General features: G+C 45.7%; 1 protein-coding gene across 1 annotated transcript in view; it reads right to left on the bottom strand.

Annotated features, from left to right (window-relative positions):
* PFDN4 (prefoldin subunit 4) overlaps positions 1-25,351 on the bottom strand; it is a 30,417-nt gene extending 5,066 nt beyond the window's left edge. Inside the window, exons 1-3 of the mRNA XM_082271720.1 lie at positions 25,299-25,351; positions 14,201-14,308; positions 10,853-10,990 (exon numbers count right to left, since the gene is read on the bottom strand). Coding sequence (XP_082127846.1) covers positions 10,853-10,990; positions 14,201-14,308; positions 25,299-25,322 — 270 coding nt within the window. The 5' untranslated portion in view covers positions 25,323-25,351. The remainder of the gene's footprint in view (positions 1-10,852; positions 10,991-14,200; positions 14,309-25,298) is intronic.
* Between the last annotated feature and the right edge of the window lie 2,086 nt (positions 25,352-27,437).

Below are 27,437 nucleotides of genomic sequence, written 5' to 3'. Positions count from 1 at the left end.
ACCCTTCCCCCCACTTCCGGGAGACAGCATTGCGGCACCGTCCCTCAGAAGTTCGGCCCCCCTTCTCCTTCCCCACCACCAGGCCAAATAGAAAGTGCAGCGTGCTCCGCCACGCATATGCGGTAAAGAATCGGCTGTGAAGCTGAAAGGCTTCACTGCTGGTTTCTCTCAAAACGATTGGTGGAGGCAGAACCAGGCAGCCAATCCAAAAATTGGCTGGGGTGCGGACATCGTGGGCTCCTTGGACAGGTAAGTATCTATATATAAAAAGTCAGCAGCCACAGTATTTGTAGCTGCTGACTTTTATTTTTTTTTTTCCCCCAGCTGTAACACCACTTTAGGCCCCTTTCACACAGGCGGACCGTTCAGATCCGCCTATTCATTTTTTTGGCAGATCTGAACGGTCCCCCCATGCATTCCTATGGGGCATCGGATATCAGCGGAGACATGTCCGCTGACATCCGACCCGATCCGTCAAATCTGGACGGATGGAAACCCTATTTTCCATCCGTTCAGCAGATCGGATGAGAACGGACCGACGGTCCGTTCCCATCCGATTTCCCCCATAGAGATGCATGGGGAACTGACAGCTGCGTCTCCGCACACAGCGCGGAGACACAGCTGTCATCCTTCTGCTCAGCGGGGGATCGGCGGCTCGATCGCCCGCTGAGAAAAGCGGAATCCGTCCGACGGACATATAGTGTGAAAGGGGCCTTAAGGAAGTGCCCTTTCTTTTTAAGTTTTGCTGTAAATTGAAAAAATAAATAATGAAAATATGTTTTTTTCAATAAAAATTACAGAATTAAAAAAAAAAAAAAAAAACTAAACTAAAAAAATAAATAAACCTGTAGAGATTATTTTAAGGATTTTGTTTATTTGCCCAGGAGATTGGTTACATTACACACCTATTTATAATCTGGTATTATCTCTAAAAATGGAGAGTGCTTCAGATACACGTTCAATAGAAACCGCCCAGAATAGCCTCATGACTGACGGGGACAAGCACCAGAATAAGCCACGGTTTCTTGGCAAGCTATTTAGAGTAGAGTGATGCCGGTTAATTACATACTGCCAGACTCTGTACACTTTACCTAATGCATTACAGTAGAGGCTTTTTACAAACCTTAAAAAGGGATGCCAATCAAAATAATAATTTATCACTCAGAGGCAGAAAGCAGCATTTGCATTAACATATGTTTTGTCCTAAAACAGTGCAACCCCCACACAGGCACTCACTATCCAGTTAAACAGTTGTCATTTCAAAAGTGGTTTTAAATATTTTAGTGCATGTATACGGGACGAGGCTGCAAGAGATCAGCAGCTCTGGGATGTACCAAGGAGGGAAAAAAAAAAAGAAAAAAAAGGTGAAAAAAGTTCTTTTTTTTTTTTAAATTGTTCCAAACTTAGGCCATGCTACACAGCCAAAAAAGTCATTACTGTACACACAGGACGTGAGTTTTTGCCATGTTTCTGACCCTCCCTCCCAGAATACAGTAATTGTCAGCGCTTTGATTAACTGTGTGCCGACCGTATACTGCATATATAGGGCGGCAAGGTGGCTCTTCTGCCCTGGATTACATACCTAGTACTAGCACTTCTGGGTCTAGGGCGTGCCGCCGGCGACCTGCTCCTGCTGTGATTGGACACAGCAGGAGCCAATCAGTGGGTTTGCTGGGACCCACCGATCGCTCGGGAAACAAGCAGAATGGCAGTCTGCCTATGTAAACAAGATAGACTGCCGTTCTGTCAGTAGGGAAGGTAGTGATCCTGTTTTTCTGCAAAGCAAGAACATGGATCAATGCCTTCCCCTAGTCAAAGCACCTCCCCCACAGTAACCAAGCACATTTTAGGCACACATTTAACCCTTTGATTGTACCTGATGTAAACCCCTTCCCAGCCAGTGTCATTAGTACAGTGACAGTGCATATTTTGAGCACGGATCACTGTATTAGTGTCACTGGTCCCCAAAAAGTGTCACTTAGTGTCCGATTTGTCTCCTGCAATGTTGTCGCTGATCGCCGCCATAACTAGTAAAAAATTAAATAGATAAATAAATAAAGATTCCATAAAAATATCCCATAGTTTGTAGACGCTATACCCTTTACACAAACCAATCAATATACGATATGTAGCAGTATACATATTGGCCTAAATTTATGAAGAAATTAAGAAATATTGTTTTTATTTTTCAAAATTTTGTTTATAGCTCAGAAAAAAAAAAAAAATGCAGGGAGGTGATCAAACACCACCAAAAGAAAGCTCTATTTGTGGGGAAAAATGACAAACATTTTATTTGGGTACAGTGCCGTATTGCAAAAAAATAGTCTGGTCATGAAGGGGGGGGGGGGTTGAACCTTCCAAAGCTGAAGTGGTTAATTAAAGCCGGGATAACTGTTTAGTAAGAGAAGGTGTAGGCAACTTTAGCTGTCAAAAAAGCTGCTCAGACACCAATATACAAAGATACAATGTTACTTTTGTATCTTTCTGTTCATTCATCTGCAGATCAAATGAATGAACTTGCAAATGATGTCAGGGTTTTCATAGATAGAGATAGATAGATAGATAGATAGATAGATAGATAGATAGATAGATAGAGATATATAGAGATAGAGATATATAGAGATAGAGATATATAGAGATAGAGATATATAGAGATAGAGATAGAGATAGAGAGATATATATATATATATATATATATATATATATATATATATATATATATATATATATATATATATATATATATATAACCCTCCTAGTAAGGTAGGTACTAGGTAAAAGCATCTGTTGCTCATGCTGCTTATCAGGGGAGCCTGATCTTTTAGTTTACTTGTCACATGTTTCCAGGTGTGATTCACTGGGTCTGAGGGAGTGTCCCAACTGTATCCAATGAGGGAGCGTATTGGACAGTGGAGGAAATCCAGCCAGTGGCACATTGTGTTTTATGGCAGTCCCAGTGGGAGGGCATTCCTGCAATGCATCCTGGGATTGACCATAAATACGGAGGGGACATGTGACAGGGTGTCTTTGGCGGGAAGCAGAGTCCCAGGAGGAGGTGGACAGCTGTCTCTCCTCCTGCTGTGTGAGGAAGGTGGTTCAGGCAGTCGGCCTAGTGAACCAGGTGTGGAGCTGAGCTGCAGAGGATCCAGAGTGCCGACAGTGGAGTTGGTGGCAGAGTCTCTCAGGAAAAAACAGTGTCGTGAGTACTCAGGGATTTGCCACAGGGTCTGCCCACTCCAGAGAAGTCAGGGGACCAAGGAGCTAGCTCACACAGGAAGTTTAACAGTAAAGGGGGTGCCGTGTAGTTGACCCTGAAGAATAGGAACAAAGGGGGTGTCAGGAAGAGCCCTGAAGATTGTTCTGCAGTACAATAGAGATTACCTCAGGAAGTTCACTCAATTCTACTTCACTGCTTATGACAAGGTGAAGCAGCGGCCTAGCCGTGACTAGCGTTATACAGCGTTACTCAGCGTTATTCAGTCGTCCCAGCTAATTGTGTATAGATCTACAAGTTGGAGTATCCCACTCATTCCCTTCTCCCATCCAAGTTCTCAATAAAAACACAAAAACCAAAGCTCCTAGACTGTTTCCTGACTGAGCCAAAATCACTTGGAGAATGTTGAACTGTCGTGTTGTTGCTAATATAAATATTAATGTATATGTATATTATATTAATGTATATGTAATGTACATGTATATTAATAAAAATGCTTTCGGAGTAAAAATCATCTAAAGATAGTTTACTATTTAAGATATATTATTAATTTAGTTTATTCAGCATGAAATGGAGCTTAGTTATGTAGCATGAGGCTGTATATTCTGCAATATTTACATTTTGGGTAAACTCATTCAATGAATCCAAGCTCTGCAAGCTTGGAGAACATGCACTGCATTGATGTATTCACACAATTTCACACTAACCATGAGATAAACCAAAGTTCAGGAATATTCCTTTATCCCATTGTTTTGCAAACCTATGTACACTACAAACTGTATGATTCAATCGGTTCTAATATCACTGTTTTACTAACTTGACAGCTTATTATTCTAAATAGGAAACCTTAGTTTTCAAATTTGAAAGATTCTAACTACCAGCAAGAATGATTCCTTACATTTAAAGAGCACCTGTCATGTCAGAGCCATCATGGCAGAGCCTGTTAGCGGGCATCCACTCGCCTGCTGCTGTCACGTCCCTCACCTTGTTGTGTCACTTCTGCATCACCAGCCGTCCCTATTAAAGTGAATGGGACTGTCAGTGAGCCAACAGCGGGTCAGAGGAGGAACCGCTGTGGGACAGAGATGACAGCTGCTCTTTAAAAATTATAATTTAAATCAAGCCTTTTTATTAGTGATTTAAATCCTGATTTAACCACTTGCCGATCGGGCTATAACTGAATGGCCGCTACAGCGCGGTCAGCTTATTTACGTTGGCAAAACAAAACTTGAGTTTACAAAGCGAGCATGTAGACACATTAAAAGTATACAGACACGCAATCCAGACCTCCCATTGGGGCGCCATGCTGCTCTGGTCCACCCTGATAAACTTCCAAAAATTAAATTTTTAATACTCGATAGAATCCACCCTAACCCCAGAGGAGGGGACTGGAACAAGACCCTCCTCCAAATGGAGTTACGGTGGATCTATCGTTTAAAGGCCACTGAGCCACCCGGACTGAATGACCTTATATCATTTAGACCTTTTCTTGAAGGCTTCACGTCTGGAGGCATGGAAAGATAATATAACTTCATTCCCTTACTTTGTTGAAAAACTGCATTTCGAAGGGGTCCTCTGAATATGCCCTGCGGGCAGATGAATGTTATGACAAAAGCCCCTTTTTTTCTTTCCTTTTTCTTGGTTCTTTTCCTCTTTTTCCCTGTTTTTTTTATGATACAATGTCCTTATTTTGTTATTTTTTGTACAATATATCTTGTTATATTATGTTATGCTAACAATTATCTGTACTTATGTTGTGCAATTTTCATATTTTCTTTTTTGTTTTCAAATTCTAGCACTTTTGTACACAAATGGTCCAGCATATATTGAAGCTATTCCATCAGGAGTTAAGTCCGGTTCCCATGTATTTCCTCTTTCTATCTGAGAAAAAACAGTGTCCCAATCTACTTGAAGAAATTTCGGAACGTTTCTTATACATCGGGAACCATGAAGGAGGTGTTTTTGTTTAAATGCACTCTAATTCTTCGTTTCCCAATCTACAATGAAGCTTTAAATCTTTTTTCACTATGTCTATCTCTTTTATGCTTTATTCAATCAGTGTTCCTGTGTAGTGCTTATTCGTAGGTTAAGCCCGGCACGGAAAGGCGGACGCCATCTACTGGCGCCCGCAGATATAGGCATTCGCGCTTCCATCTCGACCCCTTCCAGAGGTCGGCTGTGTCTGTCTAGTACACTCGTCTGCATTTCACGCAGGCTAGTGACGCTTCCGTGTCGGTGGAGCGCATCGGCCGCTCACGCTTCCGCCGGATATCCGGGTTGGGGGCGTGTCCGGCCCTTACGTTCCAGGGAACCTTTGACGGCTATCAGCTGAAGGCTGGTAATCCAGCTGATCTACCTTTCAGCTGATTGCCACGCCTTTTAAGCCCTGTGTGTCTGGCGTCAGAGCTATCTGCTCTTTTGCCGGACACACAGGTCCTGTGAGGACTTCTATCCTCTGTGAACAATTTACAGCTGTCTTCAAGGTAAGAAAAGAACCCTACTTTTCAGTGTTTGTTATCTTAATACTGCTGATCTATTTGATCAGTGTGATGACTCTCTGACCCGTGCATGGTGCCCAATGAGATTCGTCAGCCTCACCATTTTTCCTAAAGAGATTTATACGTCTGGCTATGGTCATAATACCTAGCATGACACATTTATATGGATATTTTGCCTCCTATTGCTCATTTGTTTTATCTTTTGATATAATAGAGGTGATAACTTTTTCTATGACTCTATATAAGAGATATGGTGGGCTGAGAACATCTTCTCGGGCACCCTGCACATGCTTGGTCTTGTCTTATTGGACCCTGCAATAATTATGCGATTTTTGCCCAGCAGACTTGCTGTCAATTGAGGTTCCAGCTGCCCCTACCCAGTCTCTCACCAAGACTGGTCAGCACTAAAGTCCTGAACACCTCAAGATCTAAGATTTTTTGCTTTGACCTAATACATCGCGAACACGGCACTCCTGATGGACAACAAGTATATGCTGCCCATTTGTTTTTAATTGCCAGGCAGGCTATCTATGCTCACCATCACAGTGAACCATGTAAGTTGTTGTTAAAACTTTCTGTTTAAATGTAGTACAACTATATTTACAATGTGGAAATTAATATGTTATGCATTGATTACCCACAGACCACCCTCTAAGGGCACCCCTGAGGAAGGAGCCCAAGAGACTCCGAAACGCGTCGGGTCACAGCCCGGGGGTTTTGTGGTACCAAGTTCAACTGTCCCATGTGCAATATGTTTTAGCTTGCCTTTTTGTTTTAATTTTTTCTGTATCAACTAATAAAGAATTTAACTTTTATATAAATTGATTTGTCTTATATAATTGATTGGTGCCTAAAAAGTCCCACCCCTAGGGGAATCTTCTTTTTGGTTTGGTAGCTTATTCTGGGAGGGCGTACAATGACGTCCTCCCAGAATCGCTCTTCCCAATTATAGCAGCCGTTTACCACGTGATCGCTTCGTCCAATGACAAAGCAATACGTTGTCAACAAACCGGCGCATGTCCGGTTCAGTTCTCTCCTCGCACACAGCGATTAGTACAGCGTGAGAGGAGAGAGAATGCAGTACCGCTCACCCCTGCCTGATCCATGTCTCAATTATGCCTCAATCAGTGCTCATCCTGGCTGTGGAAAAGTCTCACATGTGGTATCCCCATACTCAGGAGGAGTAGCAGAATGTATATTGGGGTGTAATTTTTGCTATGTACATGCTATGTGTTAGATATATCTTACAAATGGACAATTTTGTGAAAAAAAAAAAATGCAATTTTATTTTCTTTCCACGTTTGCCAAAAACTTGTGGAAAAATTTGACATGTTCAAAAGACTCATTATGCCTCCTAGATTATGTGTTGGGGTGTTTCCTTTCCAAAATGGGGTCATTTTATGGGGGTTTCCATTGTCCTGGTGCTCCAGGGCCTTCAAAACTGTGATAGGTTGTCAGGAAATTATATGTGCAATTTATGTCCCTGAGAACACCTGGAGGCTTCTTGAAAGTTGGGCCTCTGTGTGTGGCCAGGCTGTGTAAAAGTCTCACATGTGGTATCGCCATACTCAGGAGGAGTAGCAGAATGTATTTTGAGGTGTAGTTGCAAGTATGCCTATACAGTGTGTGAGAAATAACTTGGTAATATGACAATTTAGTGAAAAAAATAAAAAATATTCATTTTGCAAAGAATTGTGGGAAAAAAAAAAAAACTCACCATGCCTCCTACTAAATACCTTGGAATGTCTACTTTCCAAAAAGGGGTAATTTGGGGGGTATTTGTACTTTCCTGGCTTGTTAGGGTCTCAAGAAATGATAGGCCGTCAGTACATCAGGTGTGATTAATTTATATATATATATATATATATAGGCACATTTTTGAGCAGCGCTGATACACAAACATAATTTATACTCTATAACCTTCACAAAGACCAAATAATATATACTTATTTGGTTTGTTTTTTACCAATGATATGTAGCAGTAAAACTTTTGGTCAAAATTTATGAAGAAAAATTACTGTTTGCAAAATTTTAAAACCGAAACGAAGAAACATTTATTTTTTTTAAAAGAATTTTCGGATTTTTTTTCATTTATAGCGCAAAAAATAAAAAACTCAATGGTGATAAAAAAATAAAAAAAAAACACCAAAAGAAAGCTCTATTTGTGTGGGGAAAAAAAATGTCATAGGTGTTGCATAACTGAGTAATTGTCATTCAAATGTGATTCAATTCAGTTCGCTCACATGAATGTCAATCATGTGAGAGCGCTGAGCGCTGAACGCTGAAAATTGGTCTGGTTAGGAAGGGTGTTCTAAGTGCCTGGTGGGTAGGTGGTAAAAATCAATTTGATTTAAATCAAATCCACCCTGCTACAAACCACACAAGTCCCAAAGAATCATGGGACATGTATTCTCTGGAAATTGAAGTGGTATTAAACCCAAAAGCAAGAATTTATTATATTGTAGCTTACCAATTCCTAGATGTGGTGGCTGCATTAGTTTTCCTTGTTAGGCTTGCTTTTCATCTGGTGATCTATCTGTAAATCTGTTGTTTTTTAACAGAATAAGCTGTCCTGCAAATGTAGCATTTACAGGGATGGGACAAACCATTTACCACTGGCAGGGATGCTTACAATGATTAGCTTTTAGTTATTCATGTAAAACCTTTATCCTAAAAGGAAAAAAAAAAAAACTGCCGTAACTGCCTATAAAGTGTTAGCTGGAGTTTGGCTTCAATCTGTAAATCCGCTGATGCATTTAACACTCCCCGCCCCGCAGAATTACAATGCTGCTGTCCAAGGGTGCCCCCTGTGCTCCTTCATCCAGAGTGGTGTCTTACTAATACAGGAGGTATGTTACTGGCCCAGTGAAATCAGAGGGGAGGGGGGGGGTTAAAAAAAAAAAAAAACAGAAAAACAATACAGCCACCATGCCGAATGATTGGTAAGCTGCAATATATTACATTTTAGATTTTGGGTTTAACACTGCTTTAAGTGGAAAGGAAACACGGACGTCCTCCAGGCATCCTAGACTTGCAAACAGCATTGGAGAGAACCTATGACATCACAGATACTTCAAACTGCCGCATACAGGTCTAGAAATGTATAGTACAGCTGTGCTGGCAGTTCTCAGACACAGCATTTACAATGAAGGTGAGATTATCCTCGAGTTGCCTTTACTGATGCTATTTCCACACATATATATATTATATATACAGTGCCTTGCGAAAGTATTCGGCCCCCTTGAACTTTTCAACCTTTTGCCACATTTCAGGCTTCAAACATAAAGATATAAAACTGTAATTTTTTGTGAAGAACCAACAACAAGTGGGACACAATCATGAAGTGGAATGAAATTTATTGGATATTTCAAACTTTTTTAACAAATAAAAAACTGAAAAATTGGGCGTGCAAAATTATTCAGCCCCCTTAAGCTAATACTTTGTAGCGCCACCTTTTGCTGCGATTACAGCTGTAAGTCGCTTGGGGTATGTCTCTATCAGTTTTGCACATCGAGAGACTGACATTTTTGCCCATTCCTCCTTGCAAAACAGCTCGAGCTCAGTGAGGTTGGATGGAGAGCGTTTGTGAACAGCAGTTTTCAGTTCTTTCCACAGATTCTCGATTGGATTCAGGTCTGGACTTTGACTTGGCCATTCTAACACCTGGATATGTTTATTTGTGAACCATTCCATTGTAGATTTTGCTTTATGTTTTGGATCATTGTCTTGTTGGAAGACAAATCTCCGTCCCAGTCTCAGGTCTTTTGCAGACTCCATCAGGTTTTCTTCCAGAATGGTCCTGTATTTGGCTCCATCCATCTTCCCATCAATTTTAACCATCTTCCCTGTCTCTGCTGAAGAAAAGCAGGCCCAAACCATGATGCTGCCACCACCATGTTTGACAGTGGGGATGGTGTGTTCAGGGTGATGAGCTGTGTTGCTTTTACGCCAAACATAACGTTTTGCATTGTTGCCAAAAAGTTTGATTTTGGTTTCATCTGACCAGAGCGCCTTCTTCCACATGTTTGGTGTCTCCCAGGTGGCTTGTGGCAAACTTTAAACTACACTTTTTATGGATATCTTTAAGAAATGGCTTTCTTCTTGCCACTCTTCCATAAAGGGCAGATTTGTGCAGTATACGACTGATTGTTGTCCTATGGACAGAGTCTCCCACCTCAGCTTTAGATCTCTGCATTCATCCAGAGTGATCATGGGCCTCTTGGATGCATCTCTGATCAGTCTTCTCCTTGTATGAGCTGAAAGTTTAGAGGGGCGGCCAGGTCTTCGTAGATTTGCAGTGGTCTGATACTCCTTCCATTTCAATATTATCACTTGCACAGTGCTCCTTGGGATGTTTAAAGCTTTGGAAATCTTTTTGTATCCAAATCCGGCTTTAAACTTCTCCACAACAGTATCTCGGACCTGCCTGGTGTGTTCCTTGTTTTTCATGATGCTCTCTGCGCTTTAAACGGACCTCTGAGACTATCACAGTGCAGGTGCATTCATACGGAGACTGGATTACACACAGGTGGATTCTATTTATCATCATTAGTCATTTAGGTCAACATTGGATCATTCAGAGATACTCACTGAACTTCTGGAGAGAGTTTGCTGCACTGAAAGTAAAGGGGCTGAATAATTTTGCACGCCCAATTTTTCCGTTTTTTATTTGTTAACAAAGTTTGAAATATCCAATAAATTTCGTTCCACTTCATGATTGTGTCCCACTTGTTGTTGATTCTTCACTAAAAAATACAGTTTTATATCTTTATGTTTGAAGCCTGAAATGTGGCAAAAGGTCGAAAAGTTCAAGGGGGCCGAATACTTTCGCAAGGCACTGTATATTATATACACACACACACACACTTTTATTTTTAGTTTTGCCCATTGTATTCTGCATTTAGGATCTGCTTGTCGATGCACAGGGACCCCAATCAGTATGACTTCTGTGAGTACCATTGGGAAAGGGACAATCCCTTTGGGTTGGGGGGGGGGGGGGGGGACATATTTCAAGAAAAAGTGTCTCCCTTGCATTAGTAGTTTGCCTAAATGATTGGAGAAAACAAAATGCTCAGCTAACACAAGCCTGCACCTTCCTATGGCAAGCATTAAGTTCCACCCCACCACCATTCTTACAAACCTTGGCAGCTTCTAGCATCTCCTGCGTCTCCTCCTGAGAATGACTGATGAACACATCACCGATCTGGTAAGGAATCAACAGGGAGTCGTCCAGCATCATGAGGTCATCGCAGGCGTCCTCCAAATTCTGGAGCTCTTTCTGTCAGAACAATCAACAAATCACAGGTAAGAAGTGGCGTGAGCGTGGAGGCCACAATCACATATTGACTGCACAATACAATGCACCGACCTAAGAGCCCTTTCACATTGAGGTGTTTTTCAAGCGCTTTGGAGTTAATAGAAGTGCCTGAAAAGCTCACGAAATATGCTTCCCATTAAAGTCAATAAATGCTTTCATGCTGGGGTGGTGCGCTGGCAGTGCAGTGAAAGAAATCCGGCATGCAGCATCTTTGGAGAGCTAAAAAAAAAAAAAAAAACCTCTCTCCAAAAACACCCCTCTGCATTGAAATGAGTGGAAAGCGCCCAATAAAAAACACCTGAAAAGCGTCTAAAAATGTTTTTTGGGGAAGTTATTCAGTCACATGTCCTTGCCGACCAGCCGCCGTCGTTTTACAGCGGCAGGTCGGCTCTTTTACATGAAACAATGTACCTGTACATCGCTTCGTGTAACAGATAGTGGAGGCGCGCACACGTGCCGATTGGTCAGATGGAGAGCCAGTCAGTGGGTCCGTCGGACGCGATGTCCGCCGGCTACCTGCGATCAATCCCCATGGAGACAGAATGGCAGTCTGCCGATGTAAACAAGGCAGGCCGCTGTTCTGTCAGAGATGAACATAGGCATCCTGTGTTCCACAGGTCTCTGTGTTCATCCAACGAGTTGATTCCCCAACACAGTTAGAAAGAAACCCCTAGGGACACACTTAACTCTGATTGCCCCAGGTGTTAACCCCTTCCCTGCCAGTGTCATTAGTACAGTAACAGTGCATATTTTTAGCACGGATTACTCTATTAGGGTCACTGGTCCCCTCAAAAGTGTCCGATCTGTCCGCCGCAATGTCGCAGCTCTGCTAAAAATCGCTGATCGTCGCCATTACTAGTAAAAAATAAATAAATATAAACAACATAAATCTATGCCTTAGTTTGTAGATGCGATAACTTTTGTGCAAACCAATCAATATACACTTACTGGGATTTTATTTACCAAAAATATGCGGCAAAATACATATTGGCCTAAATTAATGAAAAATTTAGATTTTTTAATGTTTTTATTGGGAATGTTTTATAGCAGAAAGTAAAAAATATATATTTATTTTTTTTTATCAGAATTGTTGCTCTTTTTTTGTTTATAGCGCAAAAAAACAAAAACCGCAGAGGTGATCAAATACCACCAAAAGAAATCTCTATTTGTAGGGGTAAAAAAAAGGACATCAAATTTTATTTTGGTACAGCATTGCACGACCACGCAGCTGTAAGTTAAATGAACGCAGTTGCCTTATCACAAAAAATAGCCTGATCATTAAGGGGGTAAAACCTTTCCGGTCCTTAATTCCTTAAAAAGTGCCTGCAAAGTGCCACAAAACGTTTTATGGGCAGTTTAGAAGTACCTCAGTGTAAAAGGGCTCCAATAAAAAAAATTTTACTGTTCAGAAAAAAAAAACAAAAAAACGTTTCTTTTTTTATATGAATGTGCTAAGTGTCGGTTCACACTACCGCGGCACGACTTCGTGGGCGACCTGTGAAGTCGCGTGCACCGCGACTTGGGCGCGACTTGCACGGACTTCATATAATGAATGTCAATGCAAGTCGCTCCGATGTCGCCCCCAAGTAGTACAGGAACTACTTTCTAAGTCGGAGCGACTTGAGTCGCTCCTATTAGAACGGTTCCCGTAGCACTGCATGGACCAAGACTTCTCAGGCTGACAAGTCGCAGTAGTGTGAATGGGCACTAAACCCAATGTTTATGTTTAGGAATATCGAGCAATGTTGTAATTATGTAACAAGCAATGGTAGCTGGATGTGGTCGTTACATAAGAAGAATGCTGTATGTTAAAGTGGTTGTAAAGGCAGAAGGCTCTTTTATCTTAATGCATTCTCCCACTCTCGATCCAGTGATGTCCATGAGCGCCTCTGTCGTCTGAGTCTCTCACTCCTGATTGGCTGAGACACAGCAGTAGATCGCCATTATAACAGGAGGGAAGACATGGATCCTGTGTCTCTGCAAAGCAGGGACATGGATCCATGCCTTCCCCTAGTAAAAGCACCTCCTACACTACACTAAAACACTGGCTAGGCACACATATGGCCCCTGATGTTAACCCCTTCCCAGACAGTGTCATTAGTACAGTGACAGTGCATATTTTTTAGCACTGATCACTTTATTGGTGTCACTGGTCCCCAAAAAGTGTCAAAATGTCCACCACAATATCGCAGTCCATCTATAAGTCGTTGATTGCCGCCATTACTAGTAAAAAAAATAAAAGAAAATTAATTAAAAAAACATCCCATAGTTTGTAGATGGTATAACTTTTGCACAAGCCAAACAATATACATTTATTGGGATTTTTTACCAAAAACATGTAGCAGAATACATATTGGCCAAATTGACGAAGAAATCTTTTTTTTTTTAATAGTTTTTTTTTTTATTGGATATGTTTTATAGCAGAAAGTAAAAAAATTCTTTTTTTTTTCCAAGACTGTCGATCTTTTAGTTTAGAGCGCAAAAATTAGAAACCGCAGAGGTGATCAAAAACCGTAAAAAGAAAGCTCTATTTGTGGGAAAGAAAAAAGGACATACATTTTGAGTACAGCGTTACATGACTGCGCAATTGCCAAAGTAACGAACTGCCATATTGCAAAAAATGGCCTAGTTATGAAGGGGGGTAAATCTTCCGGAGGTCAAGTGGTTAAGCTGGCCAAATACTAAAAAAAATTTGGAACTGGCCTAAAAATTCACTCAGCGGGTGGCCATGTCAGCCCCCATCCATTATCCCTTAATTGAAAAATGGAAGGAGTTCCATATATTGTAGATATATATAACCAACCCTACGTCATCAGTTGATGTAACGTATGCTCATGGATGTTATCTACAGCAATAACACTTCCAACCTGTAAAACTTGGCCTATTTCTGGGTGATTCCTTGCGGTCTCACCTGTATTCTTAATATATTTCAATTATTAGCTGAATAAGTGTTATGTCCAATCAGAAGCCGCTGTCTGGACATAGACACAGCAGGAGATCCCTCCATCAGCGCTGTATGGCGTGGATGGAGAAATCTGGTATTTTCTTTGGTTCGGCCTCCAGATAACCAGTGTATGGCCAGCTGAATACAAGGACAACCCCCCTCCCTCCCCCAGAGCCGCGGGAAACCAATCAATACACAGACAAGAGGTGGGGGGAATCCCGGCGTACCTTCTTCAGCGCAATCTCATCTTTTAACTCGGTGACACGACTCGTGTTCCTGGCGAAGATGTTAATTTTCTGCTGGTCCTCGAAGGTGACATTGACGTCCTCAGCGACCTGCCAGAATAAGTGATGGGGGAAGGGTCAGTGTGTATCTACAACCAGATTTTATATTACGTTATAGACTGATATTGGGCGAGGATACACGTCACTTCGTTCACTTCCTGTCCCACATAACCAGGAATTGACAGGGTAATGGGCGGTGGTATGTGGTACTGTGAGGGATACTGGGGGGTGGTATGTGGTACTGCGAGGGGTGCTATGTGGTACTGTGAGGGGTGCTGGGGGGTGGTATGTGGTACTGTGAGGGGTGCTGGTATGTGGTACTGTGAGGGGTGCTGGGGGGTGGTATGTGGTACTGTGAAGGGTACTGGGGGGTGGTATGTGGTACTGTGAAGGGTACTGGGGGTGATATGTGGTACTGTGAGGGGTAATGGGAGGTGGTATGGGGTACTGTGAGGGGTACAGGGGGGTGGTATGTGGTACTGTGAGGGGTACTGGGGGGTGGTATGTGGTACTGTGAGGGGTACTGGGGGGTGGTATGTGGTACTGTGAGGGGTACTGGGGGGTGGTATGTGGTACTGTGAGGGGTACTGGGGGGTGGTATGTGGTACTGTGAGGGGTACTGGGGGGTGGTATGTGGTACTGTGAGGGGTACTGGGGGGTGGTATGTGGTACTGTGAGGGGTACTGGGGGGTGGTATGTGGTACTGTGAGGGGTACTGGGGGATGTTGTGAGGGTAGTTACATAGTAGTTGAGGTTGAATAAACACTATAGTCCATCCAGTTCAACCTGTGACTATAGTCCATCCAGTTTAACCTGTGAAATGGGAGGGAGGTAATGGGAGGTGGTATGTGGTACTGTGAACAAAATTATACACTTTTGTTTTTGCCCCCATTTTTCATGAGCTGAACTCAAAGATCTCAGACTTTTTCTATGTACACAAAAGGCCGATTTCTCTCAAATATTGTTCTCAAATCTGTCTAAATCTGTGTTAGGGAGCGCTTCTACTTTGCCGAAATAATCCATCCACCTCACATGTGTGGTTATGAGTAAGCGACCTTTTGTGTCGTGAAACGCGTCAACCTTTCACCTGTCCCATGTCTCACCAGTCTTATTTTTGATGCCTGTGATGAAGAATAAAATTACTCCTTTTTGATTTTAACTTTCGGAGTGCGGTCACCTTTTTTCTATGTTTGACTACTTGTGGATGGAGTGGCCCATGGTGGGGGTGGGGTTATGGTATGGGCAGGCGTATGTTATGGACAATGACCACAGGTGCATTTTATTGATGAATTTTGAATGCACAGAGATACCGTGAGGAGATCCTGAGGCCCATTGCTGTGCCATTCATCCACGTCCATCACCTCATGTTGCAGCATGATAATGCACGGCCCCATGGTGCAGGGATCTGTACACAATTCCTGGAAGCTGAAAACATCCCAGTTATTGCATGGCCAGCATACTCACCGGACATGTCACCCATTGAGCATGTTTGGGATGCTCTGGATCGGTTTATACAACAGTGTGTTCCAGGTCCTGCCAATATCCAGCAACCTCACACAGCCATTGAAGAGGAGTGGACCAACATTCCACAATCACAAACCTGATCAACTCTATGTGAAGGAGATGTGTTGCACTGCGTGAGGAAAATGGAGGTCACACCAGATACTGACTGGTCCCCCCCCCCCAATACAGTAAAACTGCACATTTTAGAGCCTTTTATTGTGGCAGCCTAAGGCACACCTGTGCAATATTCATGCTGTCTAATCAGCATCTTGATATTCCACACCTGTGAGGTGGATGGATTATCTTGGCAAAGGAGAAGCGCTCACTAACACAGATTAGGCCTCTTTCACACGGCCGTTCCGATTTCTTCTTCCGCTGCGGCACTTTCTTTTTTCTTTCACGGAGCGGATGACATTTGTGTCATCCGCTCCGTATGTCCGCATATCATCCAATCCGTTTGCGGATGATATACGGACATAATGTAAGTCTATGGGCATTGCGGATGTCAGCGGATGACACCGCTGACATCCGATTTTGCATCCGTTCCGTTTTTTTTAACGGAAGAAAAACGGAATTTTTGTAAAATCTTACCTGTAAAATTCCTTTCTCTGAGTCCTCCGACAGTCGCCGCCTCTTCATATTCGTCACATATGGGGTATTAGACTTTGCTCCGAAGGAGTAGCTAGGCAACAGAATATGTTAACAATAAAGCTTTAACATATCCCACCCTCAAGGGGTGGTCCCCTCAGTCAATACCCTCCTACTTCCTGCAACCATATCTCAGTTTTAGTGGAATAGCAGTAGAGTATACATTCAAACCCCAAAAGAGGGGCGGGGGCGGCGACTGTCGGAGGACTCAGAGAAAGGAATTTTACAGGTAAGATTTTACAAAAATTCCGTTTTCTCTTACGTCCTCCGACAGTCGCCGCCTCTTCATATTCGTCACATATGGGGACGTCCCAAAGCAGTGCAAACATGAGGGGTGGGAAACGCATCCGCGCCGAAAGGCAACGCAGTCTCCACATCAAAGAAAGGAACCTTACCAAAGGAAGGAAACCAGCTGGGCAACAGCAAAAATAAGTGCTCAACAGGAGCAACAACCCAGGAAAAGACAAAAAACCAGGGGATACAAAACTTATCCCAACAGCCAGGAGTCCCCAACAAGGGACCCTAGGGAACAGCCGCACTAAGAACCTTGCGGCCAAAGGAAGCATCCACCGATGCCTGAACATCTACTTTGTAGAATTTTGTGAAAGTGTGTACGGTCGACCAAGTCGCCGCCCTACACACCTGGGCTACAGAAGCCCCATGACGACAGGCCCAAGACGTACTCAGAGATCTAGTAGAGTGCGCCTTCACAGGCACAGGGGGAACCTTCCCCTGCAAGGCATAGGCCTGTTCAATGGTCTGCCTGATCCATTTGGCAATGGTAGAGGCGGAAGCCGCCATGCCCTTCCGAGGACCCTCTGGAAGAACAAACAAGGAGTCCGTCTTTCGAAAAGACTCAGTCGATTTAAGGTAAACCCTAATCGCCCGAACAACATCCAGAGAATGTAGGCTCACCTCCTTTGGATGTTTAGGCTTCGTGCACAACGAAGGCAAAACAATATCCTCGTTAAGATGGAAATCCGAAACTCGTTTCGGCAGAAAAGAAGGATTAGGTCGCAAGACCACCTTATCCAAATGAACAACCAGGTACGGAGACTTGCAGGACAAAGCCGCCAGTTCCGACACTCTGCGAGCCGAAGTGATCGCCACCAAAAAGGCGACCTTTTTGGACAACATAGACAACGATATCTCCCTGATCTGTTCAAAAGGAGCACGTTGTAACACAGACAGGACTAGATTCAAGTCCCAAGGGGGCAAAGGATCCCTCCTAGGAGGAACCAGATGCCGCACACCCTGAATAAAAGTGCCAACCAAGGAGTTGGAAGCCACGGGACGTTGAAACAGAACGGCCAGCGCAGACACCTGACCCTTTATCGTAGCCAGCGCCAAACGCTGATCGACACCCGTCTGAAGGAAAGACAGCACACGGGAAACCGAGTACGTGCGGGGTGAAAACCCCCTGGACTCACACCAGGCAAAATAGGCCTTCCAAGTACGGTAATAAACCTTTCCCGAGGAAGACTTCCTCGCGTTGATCAAGGTATGAACAACCTCTGGAGAGAGACCCTTCTCCTTCAGGACCTCGGTCTCAACAGCCAGGCCGTCAAAGCCAGCGACTGTAAAGCAGGATGGTAAATCGGTCCTTGAGACAGTAGATCGTCCCGAAGAGGCAGACGCCAGGGGGCGTCGACCGCCAGATTCACGAGGTCTGCGTACCAGGACCGGCGAGGCCAGTCCGGTGCCACAAGAATCACCGTGCTGCGTTCCGAGTGTAACCTGCGAAGGAACCGGGACAGCAACTGAATCGGTGGAAACGCGTACATCAGCCTGTACTGATGCCACGGGGCCACTAACGCGTCCGACGCGTCTGCCCGAGGGTCGCGCGTCCTTGCCACGAACCTCTTCACCTTGTAGTTGAGGCGAGACGCGAACAGGTCCACATCTGGAAGACCCCACTTCGCGCACAACATCTGGAAGACAGCCGGGTGGAGAGACCATTCCCCCTGATCCAGGGTCTGGCGACTCAGATAGTCCGCCTGCCAGTTCTCCACTCCCGGAATGTGAACCGCCGTTATCGCCGGGACATGAGTCTCGGCCCAAGACAGAAAGTCGGCCACTTCTCGAGCCGCTCGGGCACTCCTGGTGCCCCCTTGGTGGTTGATGTAGGCCACCGCCGTGGCATTGTCCGTCTGCACCCGAACCGGGCAGCCCTGCAGCCGGTCCGTCCAGCGATGAAGACAGAGCCTTATCGCACGCAATTCCAGAATGTTGATCGGGAGGGAAGACTCCCCCTCCGACCAGGTCCCCTGGGCGGACAGAACGCCCAGAACACCACCCCAGCCCGACAGGCTGGCATCCGTGGTGATTATCGTCCACGAGATCGGACGAAACGACTTGCCCCCGGACACCAACGGGGACTGGAGCCACCACAGAAGGTTTTCCCTGGTGCGATGACTCAACGAGATCTGAAGATCCAGAGATTGAGGTCGCCCGTCCCACTTGGACAAGATCTCCGCCTGGAGACCCCGCGTGTGAAACTGCGCGAAAGGAATCGCCTCGAAAGCCGAGACCATCAATCCCAGACATCTCATACACGTCCGCAGAGACGAGTTCGGAACGTCCCTGAGGGACCTGACTTCCTCCTGAAGAGTCCTGAGTTTGTCTTCCGGCAGGAAGACCTTCGCCTGCACCGAGTCCAGTATCATTCCCAGATAGGGAAGACGAACCGACGGACTCAGTGTCGACTTTGGAACATTTATCGTCCAACCGAACTCCTGCAGAGTTTGCATCGTGACAGACAGGTCCTTCTCCAGACCCTGACTGGTCGCAGACCGAATCAGAATGTCGTCCAGATACCCCAGGACAGAAATGCCCTGGGCTCTCAATAATGCCAGAACCGGTGCAAGCACTTTGGTGAAGACCCGCGGAGCCGAGGCGAGCCCAAAGGGCAACGCCACGAACTGGTAGTGATCCTCCGCAATGGCAAATCGAAGGTATCTCTGATGACCCTCGAATATGGGGATGTGAAGATACGCATCCTTCAAATCGATGGAGGCCATGAATTCCCCCGGAACCAGGGTAGCCACCACCGAGCGCAGGGATTCCATGCGGAACTTGCGAACCCGCACAGAGCGGTTCAGAGCTTTCAAGTCCAGAATTGGACGAACCTTGCCCTCCTTTCTGGGCACGGTGAACAGATTGGAATAAAACCCCCGAAATCTGTCCCGATGAGGCACCGGAACCACCACTCCCTGAGCCCTCAGGTCCCGCACCGCCAGGTGCAGATCCCGCAGGCGCTCTGGAGACAGTTGTAGATTTGAGGGAAAAAATCTGCTCTCTGGCCGAGAGAGAAACTCGATCTTGTAACCAGATCGAACGATTTCCAGAACCCATCTGTCCCGCACACGGGCCAACCAGGGCTGAAGAAAACCGAGCAAGCGTCCCCCCACCCCAAAACTGGGTGAGGGCGCCCCTTCAGGCCGAACTGTTATGGGCCGCAGGTCCGGATTGGCCAAACTTCTGTTTCCCAGACCAGGGTTTCTTCTGAGAGCCCTGGCCCTTGAACGGTTTGCCCTTGTAGTGCGGCCGAAAGGCACGAAAGGACCCCTGAGGGGGCCGAAAATGAGCATGCTTCTTCCCAGAAGCCCCCTTAGCCTTGGGGAAATGGGGCAAGAGAGTGCTCTTACCCCCGGTAATCCCCTTAATCAACACATCCAGGGACTCCCCAAAAAGGCGAGACCCATCATAAGGCAGATTGGCTAAGGTTTTACGTGAAGATTGGTCCACCGACCAACATTTCAACCAAACCAGGCGGCGAGACAACACCGCCACGCTGTGCACACGCGCGGCCAACGGAATCAGGTCCAGGTCCGCATCACACAGATACATGACACCCTGGTGGATCTGATCCACCATATCCAGGGTCGCCGCCGAGGCCGAATCGGCCACTAGGACGCGCCTAAGCATCTGCGTCCAACTTGCGATCGCCTGGGCCGCCATGAGAGAAGCAAACAGAGCCTTAAGCATAGAACCCGTAACAGAATAAGTATGACGGGCAAGAGACTCCAGTCTCCTATCCGTGGCATCACGGAAAACAGGGGATCCCTCTGCAGGGATCGCAGTGGCTTTGTTCAAAACCGCAATAGCATGATCCACTGGCGGAGGCACACACCACCGTTCATCAGTGGCAGGCGAGAAAGGATAACGCAGCTTAAATTTACTTGGTACCGCAAAAGGCTTGCGCAAATCGCGCCATTGGTCCTTAACAGCGCGCTGAAAATCAGCATTGCAGGGAAAAACCTGCGGCGTCCTGCGTTTTCTCTGCGTCCCATAAGCCGCCAAGGCAGCTGGGGGACACACCTCGTCCTGCAAACGTAGCGTCTGCTTAATGGAAGCAATCAACTCATCCATGATTGCAAGCTCTTCAGGCGAGCCAGGGGGAGAATTATCAACCCCCTCAACTTCAGCCTCTACCTCAGACCCCACTAGATCAAGAGAGGAGCGGGACCCCGATAGGGGGGTCCCCGCCAGAACAGCCCCATCACCTTCACCCTCAGAATCAGAGGACAGAGTAACTCCGGGCCGTTTAGTAGATTGAGCAGCCACCAGCATTTGCACCTGTGCAGCAAGGCCAGCCACAATAGTGGCCAAATCCCCCCCTGGGGGGGAAACAGCGGTCCCCTGGCTTTCCACCAATACTGTGGGAAACTTGCCCTCCTGAGAATCCATTGCCCCTGTATGCCAGACAACCAAGGGTTAACTGCCCCCTTACAGCAAGCGCGGCAAGCGCAGCCCACCGCACCACACTCAGGCACAATGAGACCCCCACAGGGAATATACAGACTGAATACAGGCAATGGAAGACAGGAATAGAAGGATAAAACCTGAGGAGACTCCGCTGCTGCTGCTGCCTCGATCGGTGCTTCCAGGAGAGAGGAAGTGATGCTGCCAGGGCGCTCTATGTAAGCCTATGGAGGCTACAAGAAAATGGCCGCCGTGCATGTAAACCATGCGGCCGGAGCGGGCGCCGGTAAAATGGCGCCGTTTGGCGCCGAAATCGCCGCTCCACAGTGCATAAAATCACACACAATATTATCCCATAATATGGATACATGTTAGATCGCCGCAGCGATCGCTGTATATGCCCCAACATGCCATTAAAAACATGCCCCACAGCACACAGCTCCTCACACTGCCCAGCCTGACATACTCAGTGTCATACAGCTCCCCCCCCCCTTGCAGCCCACAGCATGCAGCCGAGATATAGGGAGACAAGCAGTGTGATTAAAGGCAGGTTACACAGTCCCAGACTGAGACCCCCCCCAGACAGACAGGTCCCCACATAGATACACTTACCTCACATGGCGTGGGGAACCCGCACAGGCGAACAAGCCGCTGCACATGAGGCAGGGAGAGTCGCAATTCAAGACGCACACAATGGCGGTTCAGAAACCGCACAGCGTCCGGTGAGGTAGCCACCTCACCAATCATCCCTGCACCGAACAGGGATGGGTCGTTCACCGTGCCAGGAGCGTTACCTGGCTGAACGCTCGATGGCAGACTGGGAAGCCACTGACCCACGACCTGCGACCAGGGGGATCAGCCCGAGACCCAGTCCGCATGATCCTCTTCGTCCGAAGAACTAACTAATGCTGACAAAAATAACAGCTAAGTAAAGGTAGAGAGAAAACTCAAACAAAATATCAAAAAAGAAGAAAGAGTCTGGGACAAAAAGTCCCAGCACAGAGAGAGCCAGCCACTCCTGACAAGCTAGACATTAAAACTGAGATATGGTTGCAGGAAGTAGGAGGGTATTGACTGAGGGGACCACCCCTTGAGGGTGGGATATGTTAAAGCTTTATTGTTAACATATTCTGTTGCCTAGCTACTCCTTCGGAGCAAAGTCTAATACCCCATATGTGACGAATATGAAGAGGCGGCGACTGTCGGAGGACGTAAGAGAAAATAGGGTTCTGTTCCGTTCCAAAAAACGGAAGAGAACTGAAAGGACGAAAATTGGATGTCAGCGGATGGTCATCCGCAATCCCATTGACTTACATTATGTCCATATATCACCCGCAAACGGATGGGATGATATACGGACATATGGAACGCCCGTGTGAAAGAGGCCTTAGATTTGTGAACAATATTTGAGAGAAATCGGCCTTTTGTGTACATAGAAAAAAAGTCTTAGATCTTTGAGTTCAGCTCATAAAAAATGGGGGCCAAAACAAAAGTGTTACTTTTATAATTTTGTTCAGTTTAGATAATGTGAGGTAATAAGGGGCACTATGAGGAGTAATAAAAAGCAATATTGGGCATTATTAGGGGTAATGTGAGGTAACATGGGGTGCCATTATTAGGTAATGTGAGGAAACATGGGGTGCTATTATTAGGTAATGTGAGGTAACATGGGGTGCTATTATTAGGTAATGTGAGGTAATATGGGGTGCTATTATTAGGTAATGTGAGGTAATATGGGGTGCTATTATTAGGTAATGTGAGGTAATATGGGGTGCTATTATTAGGTAATGTGAGGTAATATGGGGTGCTATTATTAGGTAATGTGAGGTAATATGGGGTGCTATTATTAGGTAATGTGAGGTAATATGGGGTGCTATTATTAGGTAATGTGAGATAATACGGGGTGCTAGGAGGTCATATGAAGCACTATGGGGAGTAATATGAGGTAATATGGAGTATTATGAGGTAATGTGAAATACTATAAAGGTAATATGGGGCACTATGGGTAATGTGAGGTAACATGGAATACTATATGAGGTAATATGGAGTATTATCATTATAAAGGATTTATATAGTGCAGACAATACAGTTACAATACAATTTAATACAGGAGGAATCAGAAGGCCCTGCTCATTAGAGTTTACAATCTAAGACAGTACTATGAGGTAATTTGGGGTACTATTGAGGAATAAGGGGTGCTATGAGGGCATATGGGTTAATATGGGGTACTATGAGGGAATAAGGGGTGCTATTAGTATTATGAGGTAATATGGGGGGCTATATGAGGTAATATGGGATACAATGAAGGAATGTGGGGTACAATGAAGGAAAGTTGTGTACAATGAGGTAATGTGGGGTACAATGAAGGAATGTGGTGTACTATGAGGTAATATGGGGTGCTATGAAGGAATGTGGGGTACTATGAGGTAATATGGGGTGCTGTGAAGGAATGTGGTGTACTATGAGGTAATATGGGGTACTATGAAGGAATGTGGTGTACTGTGAGTTAATATGGGGTACTATGAGGTAATATGGGGTGCTATGAAGTAATATGGGATACTATGAGGGAATGCGGGGTACTATGAGGGAATGTGGGGTACTATGAGGGAATGTGGGGTACTATGAGGGAATGTGGGGTACTATGAGGGGATGTGGGGTACTATGAGGTAATATGGGGTGCTGTGAAGGAATGTGGTGTACTATGAGGTAATATGGGGTGCTATGAGGTAATGTGGTGTACTATGAGGTAATATGGGGTGCTATGAAGGAATGTGGTGTACTATGAGGTAATATGGGGTGCTATGAGGTAATGTGGTGTACTGTGAGTTAATATGGGGTACTATGAGGTAATATGGGGTGCTATGAAGTAATATGGGATACTATGAGGGAATGCGGGGTACTATGAGGGAATGTGGGGTACTATGAGGGAATGTGGGGTACTATGAGGGAATGTGGGGTACTATGAGGTAATATGGGGTGCTGTGAAGGAATGTGGTGTACTATGAGGTAATATGGGGTGCTATGAAGGAATGTGGTGTACTATGAGGTAATATGGGGTGCTATGAGGTAATGTGGTGTACTGTGAGTTAATATGGGGTACTATGAGGTAATATGGGGTGCTATGAAGTAATATGGGATACTATGAGGGAATGCGGGGTACTATGAGGGAATGTGGGGTACTATGAGGGAATGTGGGGTACTATGGGATACTATGAGGTAATATGGGGTACTATGAAGGAATGTGGTATACTATGAGGTAATGTGGGGTACTATGAAGGAATATGGGGTACAAGGAATATGGGGTACAATGAAGGAATAAATGGTTCTATGAGGGGTACTATAAGGTAATATGGGGTGCTATGAAGCAATAAGGGTATGAAGGTATAAGAGGGGCTATGAGTACTATGAGGTAATTTGAGGTACTATGAAGAAATATGGGGTACTATGTAATATAGGGTGCTGTGAAGGGATAAGGGGTGCTATGAGAGAAATTTGGTACTATAAAAGTAATATGGGGTACTATGAAGGAATAAGGGGTACCAGGAGAAGTACTGTGAGGTAATATGGGGTACTATGAAGGAATAAGGGGTGCTATGAGTAATGTGAGGTACAATGGGATGACAGAAAGGTATAATGAGAAGTAATGAGGTAATATGAGGTACTATGAAGGAATTAGGGATGCCATGATGGAATATGGGGTGCTATAAGGAGTACTATGAGGTAAATTGAGGTATTGTGAGGTAATATGGGGTACTATGAAGGAATAAGGGGTGCTAAGAGAAAATATGGTGTTCTATGAGGTAATATGGAGTACTATGAGGTAGTATGAAGAAATATGGGGTACTATGAGGTAGTATGAAGGAATATGGGGTACTATGAGGTAGTATGAGGGAATATGGAGTACTATGAGTAGTATGAAGGGGGTTCTATGAGGAGTAATGTGAGGTACAATGGAATGCTAGGAAGGAATAATGAGAAGTAATATATAATACTATGCAGTAACATGGAGGACTATGAGGGGTAATGTGAGGTACCATGTTGTCCCCCATAATTCCCTATATACCCCCCCCCCCGGGTGGATGTAATGAATTACAATGTCCCCCCCCCCCCCAGGCCCCCACACCGGGTGTCACACATACCCCACACCCGGCACAAATCCCCCCACACGCTCCCCAGGCCGCCTCACCGCTTTCTTCATGGTGGCGGACATCTTTAGACCGTACTACTGCCGGATTCGTGCTGGGGGAGTCCGCTCCCGCCTTGTATAGATACATGGGCCCTCAACAAAAACACCCCCGTTTTTGTGTTGCACCGGCAATAGGAACACGTTTATCAAAAAGAACCAATAAGAACACTTCGGCAGGCTTTGTTCATCGTCTCATGTTAAGGAAAACGTACCGAGTGTCCCCCAGGATGGAGATGGCACAGTCCGGATAACGATCCTCTAAGGGAGGATGACTGCACAGACGCGGCCGCTAGATGTCGCTGTGTGCTACGTGCTGGGACGTCCGATAGATGTCGCTGTGCGCAGCGTGTTGAGGTGGTCCGCCCTATGTCTTCGGAGACGTCCGATAGATGGCGCTGTGCGCTATGTGCTGAACCTGCCGCTAGAGGTAGATGTGCACTATGTGCTGAGCCGGCCGCTAGATGTCGCTGTGCGCTATATGTCCAGACGACTGATAGATGTGACTGTGCGCTATGTGCAGAGCCGGCCGATAGATGTCGCTGTTCGCTATGCTGTGGATGGCAGAGGTGAATAAGTCATTGCAGAGATACTTTGTATCAGCAGGTAATATTGTCATTCCTCTTGTAGCAATTTAAATCTGTAAAGCAAAGACCCCAGGGCAAACATTCCAAATTGAGCCCCCCCCCCCCAAGATGTATGAGCATTATGTTTCACGAAAGATCCCCTCACCCCCCAAAAACTGCACACTAATCTGCATGCTCAAGCAAAAATTCCCCCTTCTCCCAGTACAAATCCTCCCCCCCTTCTGAAATCCTCCCTCCCAGCACAAAATCCCCCCCCCCATCTCCCCTCCCAGCTCAAATCTTCTCATTCTGCATATGCCCAGCACACAATTCCGCCCCCCCCCCCCCCCCCACGCCAAATCCCCCTTCCCATCACAACATCCCCCCCCCATCCTCCAACCTAGCACAACCCCCCCCCCCTAAGATTCCCCCTCCTAGCTCAAATCCCCCCCCCCATCTTTTCTAGCACAAACCCCTAAATCCCCCCCTCCTGGCAAAAATCCTCTTCTATTATCCCTCCTCTCAACAGCACCCCCGCCCCCACCCAAACCACCACCCCTAGCACACCTCCCCAAATTTCCCCTCCTAGATCAATTCTTACCTCGTGCCGACCCCTTCCTGGTTCTCTATTGTGACACATCCCCTGCAGCAGCCAGCAGGAGAGGGAAGGGAGCACAGTGGGGGGGGGGGGGGGGGGCAGCACAGTAGAGGGGGGGGGGCAGGGGAGCACACAGGGGCCCAGAGACAGCAGAACACAAGTGAACTGGATAGGAGGAGTGGCGGGGGCAGCATACAGAGGAACCAATCTCCTCCATTTTCCTCCTGCAGCTACAGAAGGAAAAAGGAGGACAGTGATTTCTCTACATGCTGCCCCTGCCCCCCCCCCCTCCTATCCAGGTATACAGTGGAGCTGCACAGGCCCCCTGGAGCATGGGGCCCGTTTGCAATTGCAACCCCTGTAGTTACGCCCCTACCACAGGGCACCCGCGATCGTTCAGGAGAATGACAGAAAGGTGGCCTGCCTATGTAAACAAGGCAAACTGCCGTTCTGTCGCACAGGAAGAGAGAGATCTTTTGTTCCTATGAATCAGGAACACGGATCTCTCTCTTCCTGCAGTCAGTCCATTCCTCGCACAATTAGAAAGCACTCCCTAGGAGCACACTTAAATCCTTGATCGCCCCTGATGTTAACCCCTTCCCTGCCAATGTCATTTCTACAGTGAGGCCCCTTTCACACATACCATTCGTCCGTTTTTCATCCATCTGTTGACAGATGGAAAACGGACATCAATGCATTCCTATGGAAAAATGGATGTAAATGGATGATCATTCATTTACATCCGTTTTCATCCGCTTCTGTCAACATCCATTTTTTTTTTAAAGGATGAAAGCCCTATTTTTCTTTTTGCGTTAAAAAAATGGATCGGATGAAAAACGGATGTTGACTGAAAAAACTGATGACAAAAAAACATGACTGAACTGATGAAACGAACGGTCCGTATGTGTGAAAGGGTCCTAAGCCTCCTTTCACACGGGCTTTCCGATCCGGTCCCTGTCAGTTTTTCAGGCGGACCTG

The sequence above is a fragment of the Pelophylax lessonae genome (assembly GCF_965119305.1).
Source record: "Pelophylax lessonae genome assembly, chromosome: 11".
In the NCBI taxonomy this organism is placed as follows: Eukaryota; Metazoa; Chordata; class Amphibia; order Anura; family Ranidae; genus Pelophylax; species Pelophylax lessonae.
Note: the sequence above shows the minus strand (reverse complement) of the source record. Positions and strands in the feature narration are given on the sequence as shown.